The 20,588-nt window shown below is 45.8% G+C and overlaps 1 protein-coding gene across 1 annotated transcript; it reads left to right on the forward strand.

Moving 5' to 3' along the window:
- Nucleotides 1–19,177: 19,177 nt before the first annotated feature.
- LOC101479197 (olfactory receptor 6N2-like) lies at nt 19,178–20,104 on the forward strand. The gene has a single exon (XM_004566318.1). The coding sequence runs from the start codon at nt 19,178–19,180 to the stop codon at nt 20,102–20,104; it is 927 nt and encodes a 308-aa protein (XP_004566375.1).
- The last annotated feature ends 484 nt before the right edge of the window (nt 20,105–20,588 follow it).

Below are 20,588 nucleotides of genomic sequence, written 5' to 3' on the forward strand. Positions count from 1 at the left end.
GCACGAGAGCGGGCCCGAGTTCTTCCGCTGGCTAGATTCAGTGCGGAGGTGGGCGAGGCCATTGCAGCGCCTGTAGATTGTATGTGTGAATGTGAAAAGTGTGAAAGGTCACGTCTCGATTGAAATCGAGTAGTTAAATTCGCCACGGTTGACAGTCTGCATGAGAGTGGGCCCAAGTTCTTTAGTCGAGACTGGTAACCCTGCTCCAGAGTTTTTGACCGGGTTTGTGTATAAAAAAGAAAGTTAAAATTTGCTACAGTTGACAGTCTGCATGGCAGCGGGGCCGAGTTCCTTTGCCGGTTAGATTCCGAGCTGGGTTGGCGAGCCCGCTGTAGTGTTTCTAGACTGTAGGGGTCAATTTTGGGTTAGTAAATTAGACTTAAAGTTGAAATTTGCATCTAAAACCATGTTGGGGTTGCAGAATGAGACACGCGCTCTGTATAGTGTATTGAGTGCGAGGGACAAGGAAGTGTCTCCTAGGGCGGAGTGAAGCAGACTGACAGAAGGAGGAGGAGCAGGTAGCCAAGCTCACAAGGGTGGACTTGAGCGCGAGGGCATAACTGAGGAGGAGTGCCGAGGAGGATAGAAAAAGAACAAGGGTGACATCTGGTGGACGGTGGTAAGTATTACAATTGAAAAGTGAAAAATGGCAGATTTTAATGTAATTATTAGAGAAAAGCCTAGGGCTAAAATGGAAAAGGGAAGCAAATGAAATACCATTGGGAAACAGAAAGAAGAACTGGGAAAAGCTTTGAAGAATACTATCACTGGAAACAATACAGGTAAGGATGGGAAAATATTGGAAAAACGGAAAGAAATTAGAGAAATATGTGATGAGCAGGGGGTGAAGGATGATATGTGCCGCCACTGGCCAAAGTGTTGCTGGAAGCAGCACGAGCTTCTAAAGAAAAGGAAAAGAATTTGAGAAAGAAGATGGAAGGAGGTAAAACATTGAAGAAAAGGGGAATTAAGAAACAACTTGAGGAGGAGGAGAGAAGAGCCAAGCTAATGAGATGGGGATTAGCTGCCAGGGGGTGGAGCACTGGATGAGGGAGCCGGTGGAGGAAAAAGGTAAGCAGGGTCTCCATTCTCTACCGCTCCGGCCCACTGCACCCCCTGCTGTCTATCCTATGCCGCTGTATTTCGGAAATTACCCTACTCTAGTGGTAATTGACGGTATCATGGCGGAAGACGGCACAGTGGTGAGGCTCAATTCTGGGACCATCGATTGTGATTCAAGAGTTGGGAATTCGTCTTGTAATTGGAAGGTTGCCGGTTCGAGCCCCGGCTCGGACAGTCTCGGTCATTGTGTCCTTGGACAAGACACTTCACCTACCGCCTACTGGTGTTGGCCAGAGGGGCCGATGGCGCAATATGGCAGCCTCGCCTTTGTCAGTCTGCCCCAGGGCAGCTGTGGCTATAACTGTAGCTTGCCTTCACCAGTGTATGAATGTGAGAGTGAATGAATAGTGGAATGGTAAAGCGCTTTGAGGGGTCCTGAAAAGCGTTATATAAATGCAATCCATTATTATTATTATGAGCTAGCTAAGCAAGCTAGACCCCTGAATAAAACCTCACCGATGACTTTTAATTCGGGCTCCAAAAAGGCCATATCAAGAATGGACACAGAAGGGAGCCTTAAGGGGGCCTCGCTGGAAGAGGAAAGTTGAGAAGGAGAAGAGTTGGTCCAGTTTCAAGAATTACCCATACCAACTCCGACCCTGAAGGAGGACAGAGGGCGAAGTCCAGCCCAGGAGGAAGAAGAGGAAAAGGAAAAGGGGATACTCCTTCGGTGATAGTTATCTTTGGCCCTTGGCGAAGGCGGTCACAGTTTTCTCATCTCCTCTCCTCCCTCCCTTATCTTCCCTGCTTAGCCTCTTGTGTCCTTGTCTAGTCTTGTGTATTTTGTATAACTTCCTTGGAACGCTCTCTCACAGTCTGTTCTCTAAACCCTAAAGAGGAGTTATGGATTTGATTAACTGGTCCCTGAATGCAATTGACACCCTTATCTCAACGAGAAGTCTGAGCTCGGGTGAGCCTAAGTATTGAAGATATCTACCTATTTGGAACCATGATAACAGAGTTCTTGCTGATGGGAGCCGGCTTGGCCCTGGCTTATTTGAAGATTATAGAAAGTGGAATTGACTCTTCAAAAACCCACAAGGCTGCCAGCTGGGATTGAATCGATGGGACGAGTGGTGAGTTCTCAAAATGGGCTCATACAGGGCTGTTTCGAGGTGACTGACTGGGAAACACTCCGTGAGCCTCACGCCGAGGACATCAATGGGCTTACTGAGTGTATCACAGACTACATAACTTTCTGCACCAACTCCATTGTTCCAGCTCAGACTGTTCATTGTTACCCAAATAACAAGCCGTGGGTGACTAAGGACATCAAAGCCCTCCTCAACAACAAGAAGAGGGCTTTCAGAGGGGGCAATAAAGAGGAGGTGTGGAAGGTCCAGGTGTTACTAAAGGACAAGATCAGAGAGGCTAAGGATAATTACAGGAGGAAGCTGGAGTGGAAACTCCAGCAGAACAGCATGAGAGAGGTGTGAAGGGGCACGAAGACCATCACTGGATTCAGGGGAGCTGTGGGAGGTGAGGATGGAGCTAACGAGTTGAATCTGTTTTTCAATAGATTCGACACCACACCCCCACAACCTCACCTGTAGTCAGCCTGGAATCCAGAGCCACACCACTGTGCCAGCCTCTCTCTTCACATGGCGCTGTTGCCTCCTGTGAGATTACTGACATCCCTCCCCCACCCATCACCTTCACTCAATACCAGGTTGAGATGCAAATGAGGAGACTTCACTCAGGCAAGTCTGCTGGACCAGGCGTCCTCAAGGCCTGTGCCCCCCCAGCTGTGTGAAATCTTTCATAAACTGTCTATGCTGAGTCTGTGTCTGCAGAGGGTACCAGTGATGTGAAAGACATCATGCCTCGTCCCTATTCCAAAGATGCCACGTCCCAGTGGCCCCCAGGATTACAGGCCCGTGGCACTGACTTCCCACATCATGAAGACCCTGGAAAGGCTCATCCTGGACCAGCTGCGACCCATTGTCAGACCACATCTGGATCCCCTTCAATTTGTTTATCAGCCTCGTCTCGGAACAGAGGACACCATCATCTACCTGCTCAATCGTGTCTACCCCTATCTGGACCAGCCGGCAAGCACTGTGAGGGTCATGTTTTTTGACTTTTCCAGTGCTTTCAACACCATCAGACCGACCCTCCTAGGTGATAAGTTAATAGCGATGCAGGTGGATGCTTCTCTGGTGTCCTGGATTGTTGATTACCTGACAGGAAGACCACAATATGTACGTCTCCCACAGTGTGTGTCTGACAAGGTAATCGGCAACACAGGGGCACCACAGGGGACTGTCCTCTCCCCCTTCCTCTTCACCCTCTACATCACAGACTTCAGCCACTTCACAGAGACCTGCCATCTTCAGAGGTTTTCTGATGACTCTGCGGTGGTTGGATGTATCAGCAGGGATGATGAGACAGAGTACCGGGCTGTGGTTGACTCTTTTGTCACATGGTGTGAGCAGAATCATCTGCAGCTCAACGTGGCAAAGGCCAAGGAATTGATAGTGGACTTCAGGAAGACCAGGAAACACTTGACCTCTGTTTCAATCCAGGGTGTTAGTGTTGACATTGTGGAGGACTATAAATACCTTGGAGTACACATTGACAATAAACTGGACTGGGCTAAGAACACTACAGCACTTAACAGGAAGGCCAGAGTCGTCTCTATTTTTTGAGAAGACTGAGGTCCTTCAACATCTGCCAGAAAATGCTCAGCATTTTCTACGAGTCTGTTATGGCCAGTGCGATCCTCTATGCTGTTGCATGCTGGGGGAGCAGGCTGAGGGTCGCAGATGCTAACAGACTCGATAAACTGATTCATAAGGCCAGTAATGTTGTGGGGATAGAGCTGGACTCTAAATCCCCTAGGGAACAATAAAGTATTCTGATTCTGATTCTGATGGTTGAGCGCAGCATGGATAAGATCTTGGAGAAGCTTACAGCTGCCGTGAATACTCAGAATGAGACCTCTGAGCGAAAATAGATTACATCTTGGAGAAGCTCACTGCAGTCGTGAGTTCTCAGAATCTGCTCTTTGAGCACAAGAAAGACAACATCACATAAAATTAAACGTAAGATGGCGCAGAGTATGGCAGCCTCGTCGCGAGCTCCCCCAAGCAACAGCTGTTTTTTGTGTTTAATTTTACTTTTATTTTATTTTTACACAAGTAGCACGTCTCCTTGTGTACGACTGACAAACCTTACTGGAAATAAAAGACGGACTTTCTCATCACTTTTCGGAGTTCAAGTTTTGCAACACGGACCCTCCTTTTGCAGACCCCCCATTCTACACACCTGAGACGCCTGTTCTCTGACCCTGGAGGCCGCAAATGCCGACGCAGAGGGAGAAGATCTGGCGTTCTAGTTCGACTGAGACGGCGCACTAACAGACCACCATTACCCAGTTTATTACTGGCTAATGTGCAGTGTCTGGAGAACAAGCTGTGCGAGCTTTGGGCACGGATCTCATTCCAGCAAGAGATGTGGGACTGCTGCGTGATCTGCCTCACAGAAACCTGGCTATCGGATAAGGTACCGGACTCCGCAATACAACTACCGGGGTTCTCTGTGCACCGCGCGGACAGGTCACAGGATCTTACTGGGAAAAGCAGAGGCGGTGGTGTGTGTTTCATGATCAACAACAGCTGGTGTGATTATCCGAACGTGCACCCGGTCAAATCCTTCTGCTCACCGGACCTGGAGTACCTGATGATTAAGTGCCGGTCATTCTGGCCACCGAGGGAATTTACAGTCGTGATTATTACGGCTGTTTACATTCCCCCACAAGCCAAAACTGACCAAGTACTCAGGGAACTGTACAGCACGAGGAAACCGCACACCCAGAGGTGGCATTTATCACGACCGGGGACATTAATAAGGGAAACCTGAAGACAGTTTTACCAAAACTCCACCAACACATCCATTTCAACACTCGTGAAGACCGGCTACTTGACCACTGCTACACCTCTTTCCGGGATGCGTACAAAGCCCTCCCCAGCGCTCCATTCGGCCAATCGGATCACCGCTCCATCCTACTCCTGCCCGCCTACAGGCAGAAGCTGAAACATCTTCAATGCCCTCTACCAACACAGAGCAGAGCAGCTATCTGAACGCTACCCCAACAGAGGACGATTATCTTGTTAATAATTTCACCTCCTCACTACGTACGACTCTGGATACTGTAGCTCCAGTGAAAACTAAGGTCTCTAATCAGAAGTACCTGACTCCGTGGTATAATTCTCAAACACGTACCCTAAAGCAGATGACTCGTAATCTGGAGAGGAAATGGCGTGTCACAAATTTAGAGGATCATCATTTAGCCTGGAGAAATAGTTTGCTGCTTTATAAGAAAACCCTCCGCAAAGCCAGAACATCTTACTATTCGTCACTGATTGAAGAAAATAAGAACAACCCCAGGTTTCTCTTCAGCACTGTAGCCAAGCTGACAAAAAGCCAGAGCTCTGTTGAGCCAACCATCCCTTTAACGCTAACTAGTAATGACTTCATGAACTTCTTCACAAATAACATTTTTATCATTAGAGAAAAAATTACCAATAATCATCCCACAGATGTAATATTATCTACAGCTACTCTTAGTACCATTGATGTTAAGTTAGACTCTTTTTCTCCAATTGATCTTTCTGAGTTAACTTCAATAATTACTTCCTCGAAACAACGAATCAACGTGTCTTTTAGACCCCATTCCTACAAAACTGCTCAAAGAAGTCCTGCCATTAATTAATTCTTTGATCTTAAATATGATCAACCTATCTCTAATAATCGGCTATGTACCACAGGCCTTCAAGCTGGCTGTAGTTAAACCTTTACTCAAAAAGCCATCTCTAGACCCAGCAGTCTTAGCTAATTATAGGCCAATCCCCAACCTTCCTTTCATATCAAAAATCCTTGAAAGAGTAGTTGTCAAACAGCTAACAGATCATCTGCAGAGGAATGGTTTATTTGAAGAGTTTCAGTCAGGTTTCAGAGCTCATCACAGCACAGAAACAGCTTTAGTGAAGGTTACAAATGATCTTCTTATGGCCTCTGACAGTGGACTCATCTCTGTGCTTGTCCTGCTAGACCTTAGTGCAGCATTCGAAAGTGTCGACCATAATATCCTATTAGAGCGATTAGAACATGCTGTAGGTATTACAGATACTGCACTGCAGTGGTTTGTATCATATCTATCTAATAGACTCCAGTTTGTTCATGTAAATGGAGAGTCCTCTTCACACACTGAGGTTAATTATGGAGTTCCACAGGGTTCAGTGCTAGGACCAATTCTGTTTACATTATACATGCTTCTCTTAGGCAGTATCTTTAGAAGACATAGCATACATTTTCACTGCTATGCAGATGACATCCAGCTCTATCTGTCCATGAAGCCAGATAACACACACCAATGAGTTAAACTGCAGGAATGTCTTAAAGACATAAAGACCTGGATGGCTGCTAACTTTCTGCTTCTTAATTCAGATAAAACTGAGGTTATTGTACTCGGCCCTGAAAAGCTTAGAAATATTGTATCTAACCAGATTCTTACTCTGGATGGCATTACCTTGGCCTCCAGTAACGCTGTGAGGAACCTTGTGTCATGGTCCTGGGTCGGTGACCCAGCGCTTTTAGTTATCATTTTCTGGTTTATTATGATGATGATTATTATTATGGTTTGAGTTCTATGTGTTATATTCGGTCTGCCTTTGAGTCTGTGTCTCTGTCTGTCTGTGGTGTCACCCCATCTGTTTGTGAAGCTGTCTGTTTAGATCTGTGTCTTGTTTGGTTCCCCGTGTCTGAGTTTCCTGTTTTATTATGAAGGTCTCTGTCTGATGTGAGTGTGTTCAGTTTACATTTCCCCTGTCCCGTCAGCTCTGATTTCTCCCAGCTGTGTTGCCCTCCTGTCTCTCATCCCCTGATTACTGGTGTGTGTATTTAAGCCCTGTGTGTTCTCCTGCCTGTTGCCGGTTCGTCTGTGTTACTTCGTGTCAGTCTGCGTTACCCTGTGTTCCACAGTGTCCTGTTCCTCGCCTGCGTCTCTCTGCTTCTCATCCCCTTTGTCGTATGCTCCCAGGTCTGTTATTTTTAGTTCTCCCAGTTTAGGTGTCTTCAGTTATTTGTCATGCCCCACTGCTTGTTTGCCACTACACCTTTGTTAATAAACCTCACCAGCGTTTCATCCACTGCCTGCATCTTGGGTCCTTCTTCCAACTCCACACGGCTCGCCTCGGCGGCCGTGACAGTACGAACCGGCCACTATGGACCCAGCAGCAGTCAACCTGCCCGAGGAGGACATTATTTACTCGGTAGACAAATTAATTAACTTATGGCTGGAGCATGAGGGGAGAGAATTCCGCCAAGGCATAGCTGTTCGGCTACAGCGCTTAGTTTCTGGTCTCCCCTGGTTGCTCAGCTCACTTCACCCGCTCACACAGAATTTTGTTCTGAACGAGCTTCATCTTCTCCCCCTTGCTACCACCCACCCTGCAACTCATGCTTCACTCCCTGACCCGACGGAGAGTGTCCTGCCCGGCCCGTTGGTCCAGCCTTCAAATGGGAAACGGCACTCACGCCGTCGACGCCCCTCGCCACAGTCGGACCCCAGGATATCTGTGGTGAGTAAAACGGATAACAGCTCCGATTTGAACTTTAAGACTTTTTCTTCTGGGGTTGTTCGTGGTGTGTCAGTGGGAGCTAATTCGCAAAGCTTACCTACCTTCGTGGTAACCAATCTCTCCCAGGTTGGCATTTTTAAGAATTCAGTGAAAGCAAAGGGCTGTTGTTCTTCTGAACCTGTTAAACCCATGTCAGCTAACCCAGGGTCTGCTAAAACTGTGGCATATATCCCAGAGACAATTAACACCAGCTCTGATAATACCAGGATTGTTTATTCTTTTGAACTGCAACCTGAAGCTCAGTTAGCCGCCCGGCCTCAAGCTCAGGTAGCCGCCCGGCCTCCAGCTCAGTCTCCTATTCCACCACCGTCGTCATCCCAACCATTGTTTCAGTCACCCTCAGTTCAGCCTCCTGTTCAGCAGCCACTAGCCCTGCATCCTGTGTCACTTGCTACTCCGGTACAACAAGCTCAGTCAAATCAATCTGAAAGGAACTGTGTTTCATCCGTTGGTTCTAAGCAGAGAGACAAACCTAATGATAATGTAATCATTCCTAAAAAGCTGGCCAGTTCAGAGACTGTGACGCGCTCCAGGGCCTCCCCAGAGGCTGAGTTTCAGCCCTCAGCCCACTCTGGACCCCTGGAGGCTAGGAACCCAGCTGAGGACTGTACCCGGCTGTCACTGCCTGAGCAGAGTCAATGCTCTGGGCAGCTGAAGTCTGCTATGTGTTTGCCAGGGGCCACTGTGCCTGCTGGTTCTGTTCTGTCCCTGCCAGAGGCCCGTGTGCCTGCTGGTTCTGTTCTGTCCCTTCCAGAGGTCCCCGCACCTGCTGGTTCTGTCCTGTCCCTGCCGCTGGTTCTGTCCTGTCCCTGCCAGAGGTCCCCGCACCCGCTGGTTCTGTCCTGTCCCTGCCAGAGGTCCCCGCACCTGCTGGTTCTGTCCTGTGTGTGCCAGGGGCTCCAGTGCCCACTGGTTCTGAGACTGTTTTTGCTGGAGGGCCCGAGGAGCCCGTCTAGCCTCTTGCCTCGTCAGCTGGAGGGCCCGAGGAGCCCGTCCAGCCTCCTGCCTCGTCAGCTGGAGGGCCCGAGGAGCCCGTCCAGTCGCCAGCTGCAGCCTCATCATCCTTGCCCGCAGCAGCCTCCTCATCAGCTTCAGCTTCACCCACGCCGTCGCCTGGTCATCAGCTTCAGCACCACCCACACCGTCGCCTGGTCCAGCGTCAGCTCCACCCACGCTGTCGCCTGGTCCAGCTTCAGCTCCACCCACTCCGTCGCTGTGTCCAGCTTCAGCATCACCCACGCTGTCGCCGTGTCCAGCTTCAGCATCCTCTTCGGCATCCTCATCAGCGTCGCCGTGTCCAGCTTCAGCATCCTCTTCGGCATCCTCATCAGCGTCGCCTGGTCCAGCTTCAGCATCCTCTTCGGCAGCTTCATCCTCGTCTGGTCCAGCCTCCGCAGCAGCTTCTGCCTCGTCTGGTCCATCCTCCGCAGCTTCATCTTCGCCTGGTCCAGCCTCCGCAGCTTCATCTTCGCCTGGTCCAGCCTCCGCAGCAGCTTCTGCCTCGTCTGGTCCAGCCTCCGCTTTAGCTTCTGCCTCGTCTGGTCCAGCCTCCGCCTCAGCTTCGGCCTCGTCTGGTCCAGCCTCCGCCTCAGCTTCTGCCTCGTCTGGTCCAGCCTCCGCCTCGCCTGGTGCCACAGGGATCACGCCACCTTCACGTCCCAAATTACCGCCTCAACATCATCGAGCATTTGTCAGGCCGCTTGTTGGGCATCATCACCACCGTGGCCGCCCTCCGGACTTCTGTTGCCACCCCCATCTTCCGCGTGGATGACCTGCTACACGCCGCCGTTGCCGTCCGCACGGTCGGCCCCCGGACCTGCATTCGCGCCGCCGTTGCCGTCCGCAAGGTCGGCCCCCGGACCTGCTTCCTCGCCGCCGTTGCCGTTCACATGGTCGGCCTCCGGAACTGAACTGTTTTGGCCTCCTGCGCTGTCGGCCCCCTGAACTTGGCCATCTGCGCCTTTTTGGACTCTGTCCCTCCGTCCTGGGCCCCCTCCGCCCACCCTGGTTGGGTAGTTTTCTGTTTTGGTTTTGGTCCGTTTTTGTGTTTCTGCTGGGCTGTCTGGAGCCAGCCCTTAAGGGGGGGGGGGGGGTAATGTCATGGTCCTGGGTCGGTGACCCAGCGCTTTTAGTTATCATTTTCTGGTTTATTATGATGATGATTATTATTATGGTTTGAGTTCTATGTGTTATATTTGGTCTGCCTTTGAGTCTGTGTCTCTGTCTGTGGTGTCACCCCATCTGTTTGTGAGGCTGTCTGTTTAGATCTGTATCTTGTTTGGTTCCCCGTGTCTGAGTTTCCTGTTTTATTGTGAAGGTCTCTGTCTGATGTGAGTGTGTTCAGTTTACATGTCCCGTCAGCTCTGATTTCTCCCAGCTGTGTTGCCCTCCTGTCTCTCATCCCCTGATTACTGGTGTGTGTATTTAAGCCCTGTGTGTTCTCCTGCCTGTTGCCGGTTCGTCTGTGTTACTTCGTGTCAGTCTGCGTTACCCTGTGTTCCACAGTGTCCTGTTCCTCGCCTCGTCTCTCTGCTTCTCATCCCCTTTGTCATATGCTCCCAGGTCTGTTATTTTTAGTTTTCCCAGTTTAGGTGTCTTCAGTTATTTGTCATGCCCCACTGCTTGTTTGCCACTACACCTTTGTTAATAAACCTCACCAGCGTTTCATCCACTGCCTGCATCTTGGGTCCTTCTTCTTCATCAGGAAATGCATGGAAAATGTCGTCCCATCCAGAACAGTTAAATCCTTCCCAAATCAAAAACCCTGGAATAACAGAGATGTTCGGACGGCACTGGCGGCACGGAGCACCGCTTTTGCCGAACACATCGGACTACAAACATGCACATTACCAACTCCGGAAGACGATCAAAGCAGCCAAACGTAAGTACAGGGACAGGGTGGAGCAACAGTTTGACAACCCCCAGAGTATGTGGCAGGGACTAAACACAATCGCAGACTTTAGTGGGAAAACCAGCACATCGCACACCATGGCCTCTCTGTGTGAGGATCTAAAGTATTCTTTGCTAGATTTGACCCAGCGAACACCATGAGACCGGACAGTGTGCGCACCGCAGATGACGTCAGCGTGCACACTGTGTCTGAGGAGGATGTGCGGAAGTGCTTCAGGAAGGTGAACGCACGCAAAGCTACTGGTCCGGATGGGATTCCCGACTGCGTCCTCAAGTCATGCGCAGCTCAGCTGGCTGGAGTGTTCACACACATCTTCAACCTTTCCCTCTCTCTGTCTGTAGTCCCAGCCTGCTTCAAAATGGCCACCATCGTCCCTGTACCCAAATCCTCCACCATCTCCTCATTGAACGACTGGCGACCTGTAGCCCTGACCCCCATCGTGAGCAAATGCTTCGAGAAGCTGGTCAGGGACTTCGTTTGCTCTTCACTACCCGACTCACTGGACCCTCTACAATTCGCATACCGCCACAACAGGTCCACTGATGATGCCATAGCCCTGACACTACATACTGCCCTGTCACACCTGGAGAAGAGAGACACGTATGTCTGACACGTAAGTCGTCAGACTGGGCAGCATCACCTCATCCCCCATCACACTGAACACTGGTGCTACACAGGGGTGTGTAGTGAGCCCTCTCCTGTACTCACTCTACACCTATGACTGCACGGCGACTAACAACTCCAACATCATTGTGAAGTTTGCGGACGACAGATGGCTTACAGGGAGGAGGTCAGCGCCCTGACCCACTGGTGTCAAGACAACCATCTCACCCTCAACGTCGCAAAGACAAAGGAGTTGATAGTGGACTTCTGGAGGTGCATAGAAGTACACACCCCCATCACCATCTACGGCGCTGCTGTGGAGAGAGTGAGCAGCTTCTGCTTCCTTGGTGTACATCTGGCTGAGGATCTTACGTGGTCAGTACACATAAATAAAACAGTGAAGAAGGCGCAGCAGCGCCTCTTCTTTCTCAGGAGACTGAAAAGACTTAGCATAAGCCCCCGCATCCTCAGGACCTTCTATCGCTGTGCCATTGAGAGCATCCTCACTGGAATCATCACCACCTGGTATGGCAACAGCACCGCTTACAACCGCAAAGCTCTCCAGAGAGTAGTGCGGTGCTCTGAACGGATAATTGGAGGTGAGCTTCCCTCCCTCCAAGACATCTACAGGAAGCGGTGCCTGAGGAAAGCGGGAAGGATCATCAAGGACTCCAGTCACCCCAGCCAGAAACTGTTCAGACTACTTCCATCAGGAAGGAGGTTCTGCAGCATCCGGTCCCGAACCAGCAGACTGAGAGACAGCTTTTTCCACCAGGCCATCAGACTGCTGAACACTTCATAGACACCTCACCCTTACTACTGGAACTTCAACATTATGCACTCCATACTGTATATAAATACCACTTGTTTTGCACATGTTCAACTACCAACCCTGTATATTTTATATATTTTATTTTATTGTTTACTCTATTTAATTTGTAAAATATGTATATACACACACACACGTAGAAAAACACATTTAGTATACACATCCAGTAATGCATATACTCTTATATTGTACATATTGTACAGATTTAGTCATATATTTTGCTTGTTTTATGTTATTGTATTATTTTTTTTTTGCACACCTCTGTTGCTTGTGAAGCTCGCACACAAGAATTTCACTCGCATGTACTGTACCAGTGTATCTGCACATGTGATGTGTCAATAAAAAAGTCATTTGATTTGATTTGATCACGGAGCGTAAGTTTGATAACATCATGGAGAAGCTCACGTCTCTCCAACAGGAGATTGAGAGACATGTGTCGGACTGTTAGAACAGCTTTGACATTCACAAGAGTTGTTCGCATTAAAAGTAAAAACCACCATCACTTCATGCGGCTACCACTTTGGCATCAGCTGTGATCTCAAGGCTGGAGCTGAACAAAAAAAAGCACCCTGATAACGACTGTGTTTAGACTGCTCCTTCCCATTCTATGCAAGGCCACCTGGGTTGGCTGGAAGACGGTTTACTTAGCCTGGCAGGGCGAATGACACTGTCTCAGCTGAAATCTGGACACACACACACATACTGTACTGTTCTCTCTATGTGTTAAACTCCCTGAGTGTGAACATAGATAAACAGCCAGCCAAACTCCTTTTCAAGAGCCAGGAAGGTGAGCGTACTTGCTCCTTTAATGACTCCAAACATGGCAATCATCTTGCACTGACATCATAGAACTGGAGTGAAACTAGAAAAACACATAATACAAAACTCTTAATCGATTGACATATAATCAGCAGGTAAATATATTCAGGCACTTACGCAGGAGACCATGAAATAAGTATACTGTAGATATGCAAACTGATATTACTACAAAGAAAAACAAGCAGGTAGTGGGTGAGCGTACACTTGTATCATTAGCTCAGAAGCTACACCCTATAACTGCACTTCAAAGAAGGTACAAAATAATGTCTCAAAACACCCTATTATTAATTGCTTAATATACAAAGAACTGACAAAACTTACAACTATTACTTTCTGAAGGACTCCTTTGAAGGATTGCTTTGGATTGCACATGATATTGTATATTGTATAGCTTTCTTGTTATATGTAAAATTGTATTTATTTAAATTTTTACTTTTTAATTATTTTACTTGCATTTTTAATCACTTTTATATTTAAATATATTTAAATGTTCATTTGCTATTTATCTAGGGATTGAGAGTAACGCAATTTCTATTCTCTGTATGTCCTGTACATGTGGCAGAATCGACAAATAAAGTTGACTTTGACTTTGACTTTGACTTTGAATTATAACAAAGGTGTAGCCATGCTTTTCCCACTGTTCTCTGCATTTTCTGCTTCCTGTCTATGCACATGTCAAAATAAAAGCCTTCTTGTCTATCCAGATGTCAAAATAAAAGATTCACAATTTTCCGATGTATAACAATAGAAAAACACTTTACACTTATTTGTGTCATTAGCATATGAACATATTGAAAACAGAACACATACACTGATATGCACACACTGATCGCCCCTCCCTTTCCAAATGCCTTCAGGGAGATCGTGGCTCAAGAGTTGGCAGTTCGTCTTGTAATCGGAAGGTTGCCAGTTCGAGCCTGGCTTTTGGGGTCCTTAGGGACTAGTAAAGCGCTATACAAATACAGGCCATTTGCCATTTGCCATTTACCATTCGATGCTTGACCCCTCTCGGGGAAGATGGCGGTCGACTGGACCAGCGCAGACATGCTGCAGGACCGGATGTGCTGTCTACACCGGCTACCCTTTACCCGCCCCTGTTGCTCGTCTTGTGTTTCTATGGTGTATTGATAGTCATGTGCTTTTTGTATGCGCTGACGTGTTTTTTTTCTGTTCTTCTGTTCTCCCTGTTGGAGCTCAGTCTGGGGGGAATTCTTTTTTCTCCTCATCTTTCCTCATGTTGTGTATTTTCCATTGTTATACCTCTCTGGCCTGTCTTCCCCATGTGATGTTTGTGTAATGTATGTATGGTCGGATGGGTAAGATGGTGCTGGCATGGCTGGCAGGCTTAACCCAATTTCCCTCGGGATGAATAAAGAATGATCGATCAATCAATCAATCAATCCCGGCCCCTAAGAAACCGGCAAAGAAATTAGAGGGAGATCTGGAGCAAGGGAGTCAGGGAAAAAATCATAAGGGGTCTACCTCACCGGTGGAGTGGAAAATGAAAACAAATGATAAAGAGTGGGATGATGATTCGTGGGGCGGCTGGGTGACGGCTGCATTGCAGGAGGACGAGCATCCTACTAGATGGCGACTGAATTTCAGCGAGACTGAATATTAGTGTTTTTTAGTGCTAACCCTCCTCCACACTGCTCGACTCCAGATAACTTTCGCCAACAGTTGCGCCTCTACCCGACGTCACTTCCACGCACCCAAGAGGCTTCTGCGGCATGCTCGTCCACCTTCACACATAATGTAATCATGTAAGACAGGGTTTCAGGTAAATCTCTTATCACCAGTTAATCACAAACATTGTTCAATAAAGTACTTATCAATGCCAGGTGCGCCCATCCGAGTCCAAAACTCGACGGAGTATTGAGATTCAATAAATGGTGAGCAGCTGTATGGGCTCACCTCTTTCAAACACACTTTTAAATTTCGGCATCGGTTCTAAGAACAGCTTGAGCCCAGTTTAATGCCTGTCCATGTAAACACGAAAGCAATTTTAGCCCCATAAGTTTCATATGTCCTCCGCAACTGTCTAAATTGGAATTGTCACCTAGGTCAGAAATCCCGCAAGTTGTGTAACTCACCCGAGAAGGGCTCTGGTGCCGGTAAGGATCGCTCCGGGGGTTAGGCAGGAGTGGGTAGAGAAGGAGCTGGAAGCTCAGGCGCCGGTAACTGTGGAGAGACAGATGGAGGAGACTCTGCTGGGGGGGACTCGGCTGAGACCCCCAAAAACATATATCCTCACCCGGGGCAAAATAATCCCCTGATCTATTCAACGAACTGAAGGGTGGTCAACTCCTGAAGTTGAAGAAAGAAGACGAGCAGAGAATCACCCGACCCAGAAGATAAAGGTCATTTCTAAGATAATGAATCTCCTTAGACAGAGGTTCTAGTCTAAGTACAATGTAAGGGATTGGAGAAGTGATCAAAATTGGGTTGCGGGGAAATTGGAGAGTAGTGGGAGTTTTAGGGGTCATTATTGTCGTTACTGTAACTGTGATTTTTCTTGCATGTGAGTTGCCCGGAGACAGACTTCAGATTACGCCAGTCCATGGTGAGACGAACCAATCGCAGCACATCAGATAAAACCGACACCTGTTTAAATTATTACGGTGGCCGAGTTGGACTACGTGGCAGGGTCTATGACTTCGTCCATGTTCGATCTCTGTGCAGCCATACATTATGGTGGCCGAAGTTACAGGACACATGATATTTGGGTCTTATTAAATCTCATTCAATCATTTCTGTCAACAGGGGTGGACACGGTTGAGCGGGAGATGTGCCCGGTCGCAGGTTGTGGGTACACCAAAATCAAGGGAGCTGGGGGGACAGGTTTTATATACAGCGAGATTTTAGGACCCCTCAGAATTTAGTGACTTTGTCGTTGGGGAACTGGATGGCTCCGCCACCCACGGGGATCGCCAATAGGCTGGTTTACTTTAGTTAGGAGTAGATGTTATCGGGGATTGTCCATATGGGGTGGTCAAGGTGAATTTTAGAAGTTCACCACAAAATTTGTCCTCAACCCAAGTAAGAAAATTAGTAGAGAATTTTACAGGGATTACACCAAAATGAAACTTAGACAGCTGATCTCTATGGCTACTGGCTATAGGGATAGTAATTTGTGGTTAGATGTGTCTGATTGTGTGGCCTGTGCGGTGGCCAGACCACATTTGTTTACTGAACCGGCACCCCATTATCTGGAGGACCGTTGGGGATTTAAGTGTATGCTCAGATTAATTATGGAGGCGGTTTCGAAGGGCATCTGCACCACATTAGCCAGTCTGTTTCCCCCAATTGATAATAAAACTGTAATAGGGCCATTCACACCGAGAAAAGCAAATTATACCTGTTTTAACTTTACTGTTTCTGAACCTTCCAGCTATAAGCTCGATGCCGTTGAAATTCCAGTTGATTGGTGTGTGGAGGTTTATCCAGTCAGGGGGACCGCCTCACGGGATCAGGACACATATATTGGTCCATGTGCATGATCTGGTTTGTATTATTACTGTGGAGGATATCGCTTGTTTGTGAGAATTCCAAGGGGAACCTCCGGCCTGTGTGCACTAATGCAGTTGGGGGCTCCATTAATTCTAGTGGGTGAAATGGGGGTGTGACTGGGTAAACCCGGCACTGCCCAACCTATGTCGAGACGTCATGTTTTGAGGAAGCGTTCGACAAGCTTGTTTGACCTTTCTGTGGGGTCACCAACGTATTTAAACTGTATTGGCGTGCCTAGAGGAGTGCCAGACGACTAGAAGCTGGCTGACCCAATTGGATTTGAGAATTTGCATTTGATTGCAGGGCTTATCCCAATTACTCCAAATAAGAATGTGGACCGTATTCATTATGTCCACTACAATATGCTTAGATTGACAAATTTAATCCGTGACACTGTAGGAGGATTTGCGGAGCAATTAGGACACATTTCTCTTATGGCTGTGCAGAATCGAATGGCATTAGACATGTTGTTGGCAGAAAAGGGGGTGGGGGTGGGTGCGAAGTTGGATGATATGTGCTGTACTTTTATTCCTAATAATACAGCCCCTGATGGATCTGTGTAGAGCGATGGAAGGCCTGAAGAACTTATATGAGCTCTCAGGAGTCAATAATCTGTTGGGGGAGTGGATGATCTCTGTCTTTGGGCAATGGAAGGGTTTTATTGTGTCTATTATCGTTTCTTTTATCTACTTTTACAGCTATTCTGGTAACTTGCAGTTGTTGTTGTGTGCCTTGTACCACAGCATTATTGGTCAGGTTGATTAATCAGGCTGTTGGTGGATCTGATACTTGGGCAGCCAACATGACGCCATTCTTGGGAACTAGGGAGAATCAATGTGCTGACATTTTGTTTGATGATTTGCAGTAGGGGGGAATGTTAGAATCAAGTTGTGTGACACAGTAAAGGAACACAACACAGCAGCTGACACAGATTTCTTATGGCCACGGGCCGTAACACCCCCCTTCCCAAGATCAAAACATCTCCTCTGTAGATGTTTTGACAGTTATGGGAAAACATCTACATCCACTAAGTTTGGGCAACCTTGTTAATAGTCATTATTTTCCTGTATAAATCATCAGTTGTTACAATAAAAACGTCAGTTAAATATACTGTATCATATAGGAGAAACACACAGTGATATATGAGAAGTGAAATGAAGTTTATTGGATTTACAGAAAGTGTGCAATAATTGTTTAAACAAAATCAGGCAGGTGCATAAATTTGGCCACTGTTGTCATTTTATTGATTTCAAAACCTTTAGAACTAATTATTGGAACTCAAATTGGCTTGGTGAGCTCAGTGACACCTGACCCCATACACTGGTGAGTATTTAAGGGGGTTAATTGTACGTTTCCCTCCTCTTTTAATTTTCTCTGAAGAGTAGCAACATGGGGGTCTCAAAACAACTCTCAAATGACCTGAAGACAAAGATTGTTCACCATCATGGTTTAGGGTAAGGATAAAGGAAGCTGTCTCAGAGATTTAAGCTGTCTGTATCCACAGTTAGGAACATATTGAAAAAATGGAAGACCACAGGCTCAGTTTTCTCTGCCCACAGCACAAACAGAGCCGCTTGAGGTTTGCTAAAGAACATTTGGACAAGCCAGCTTCATTCTGGAATAGGATGCTGTGGACTGATGAAACTAAAATTGAGTTATTTGGGCATTACAAGAGGCGTTATGCATGGAGGAAAAAGAACACAGCATTCCAAGAAAAACACCTGCTACCTACAGTAAAATATAGTGGTGGTTCCATCATGCTGTGGGGCTGTGGGGCAAGTGAAGGGACTGGGAATCTTGTCAAAATTGAGGGATATATAGATTCCACTCAGCAGATTCTGGAGACCAATGTCCAGGAATCAGTGACAAAGCTGAAGCTGCGCCGGGGCTGGATCTTTCAACAAGACAACGACCCGAAACACTGCTCAAAATCCACTAAGGCATTCATGCAGAGGAACAAGTACAACATTCTGGAATGGCCATCTCAGTCCCCAGACCTGAATATTATTGAAAATCTGTGGTGTGAGTTAAAGAGAGCTGTCCATGCTCGGAGGCCATCAAACCTGAATGAACTAGAGATGTTTTGTAAAGAGGAATGATCCAAAATACCTTCAACCACAATACATTGGAACCTACAGGAAGCATTTAGAGGCTGTAATTTCTGTAAAAGGAGGATCTACTAAATATTGATTTCATTTATTTTTTTGTTGTGCCCAAATTTATGCACTTGCCTGATTTTGTTCAAATAATTATTGCACACTTTCTGTAAATCCAATAAACTTCATTTCACTTCTCAAATAACACTGTGTGTCTCTTATATGATATATTTAACTGACATTTTATTGTAACAACCAACAATTTATACAGGAAAATAATGACTATTAACAAGGTTGCACAAACTTTTGCATCCCCGCTGTATATCGTTTTGGGCCCATTGCGATACTAATAACCTTCCTGTGATTTGAAGCCTCCAGAGTTTTTAGGAGTGTCATGAATTATTAACAAGCTCCATTGAGGATTATGCAGTCTCATAAAACCATGGTAAAAATGTTTAACACTTCACTTTCTGAATTCTGATGAATACATACCGAGTGCATTTCAGAGGAAGGGAAAGAGGAATGATTAAGATCTGTTCTTGTTAACTTTCGCTATTTGCAACTTCTGAGGGAGATTTATTTTCATACAGTTTGACTATATAAAACTATATACTTACCTAGTTACATTTTTTAAATAACTTTTTTAATGAACCCTGGATTAAATATGACATATCTAATTCTTGGTGGACATGTGGAAGTGCAGAAATACAGATATCTCTATTTTATGATACTGTTCACAGCATATATTCTAATAATTTGCTGTAATACCTCTATCATATACCTCATTGTTATTCATAAAAGCTTGCATGAGCCCATGTATATTTTCATTGCAGCTTTGTTATTAAATTCCCTTTTTTTCAGCACTAATATTTATCCAAAGCTTTTGGCTGATTTCTTATCTGAAAAACAGATCATATCTTATCAAGTCTGTCTCTTTCAAGTTTTTATATTTTACTCTTTAAGCTGCTCAGAGTTCTTATTGTTGTCAGCCATGGCCTATGACAGATATGTGTCTATATGTAAACCTCTGCAATATCCAACAATAATGAGAAAAATAACTGTCGTTTTTCTGCTTGTATTAGCTTGGCTTTTGCCTGCTTGTCAAGTTGCAGTTGTGATCATACTAAATATTAATAACAAACTCTGTAACTTTACTTTGAAAGGCATTTTTTGTAATAATTCACTCATCCAGCTTTACTGTGTGATGTCAAGAGCTCTCTCTGTATATGGTGCATTTGTTTTATTGAATACCGGACTTTTTCCAATGCTATTCATAATTTTTACATACACCAAGATAATTTTAACTGTTTATCGGAGCTCTGGAGAAGTCAAGAAAAAAGCTGCACAGACCTGTTTACCACACCTGTTTGTTTTAATCAACTATTCCTGTTTGATAACTTATGACATGATTATAGCTAGACTGGAATCAGATTTTTCTAAAACTGCGCGTTTTTTAATGACACTCCAAATAATAACATATAATCCTCTCTTCAATCCAATTATTTATGGACTAAAGATGAAAGAAATTTCTAAACACCTCCAAAGGTTGTTGTGTCAAAGCAAACTCAACTAGTGTGTCAAAACCACTGTTTTGATTCATGTAATTCAAAAATCTGAAATTGTGAAATTATGTGTATACAACTAACACAGATTTAAGCCTTGTGTTGTCATTAATGATTGCATTAATACTAAAAATCTTACTCAAAATCTTGTGTTAAATTATTCTTACAGTTATAGTGTAATATATTATTGTGTTACTTTTACCATAAAATAATAATTTGTTATTGTGTTCATATTTGCAGTATTGAGGTATTCATTTCTATTTTCTACGTATTTATAATACACATATAATATAGTACTGTGTTTCACTGTTTTATTTGTAGTGCTGGAGATTCAAATAATTATGTTTGAAGTAATGTGGTTATAACTGTACAAAAATCTAATTTAATGTTATTCACACGTTATTTAAAATTACAGATCAATCTTCCTGACATAGCTTTAATATGAAAATAGGCTGGCATAATAAATGTGTTATCTTGTTCCAACTAATTGCTAAT

This window comes from Maylandia zebra, linkage group LG16 (genome assembly GCF_041146795.1).
Source record: "Maylandia zebra isolate NMK-2024a linkage group LG16, Mzebra_GT3a, whole genome shotgun sequence".
Classification (NCBI taxonomy): Eukaryota; Metazoa; Chordata; class Actinopteri; order Cichliformes; family Cichlidae; genus Maylandia; species Maylandia zebra.

Coding starts and splice junctions, on each gene's coding strand:
- LOC101479197 (XM_004566318.1), top strand. CDS start 19,178: ATGAACCCTGGATTAAATATGACATATCTAATTCTTGGTGGACATGTG.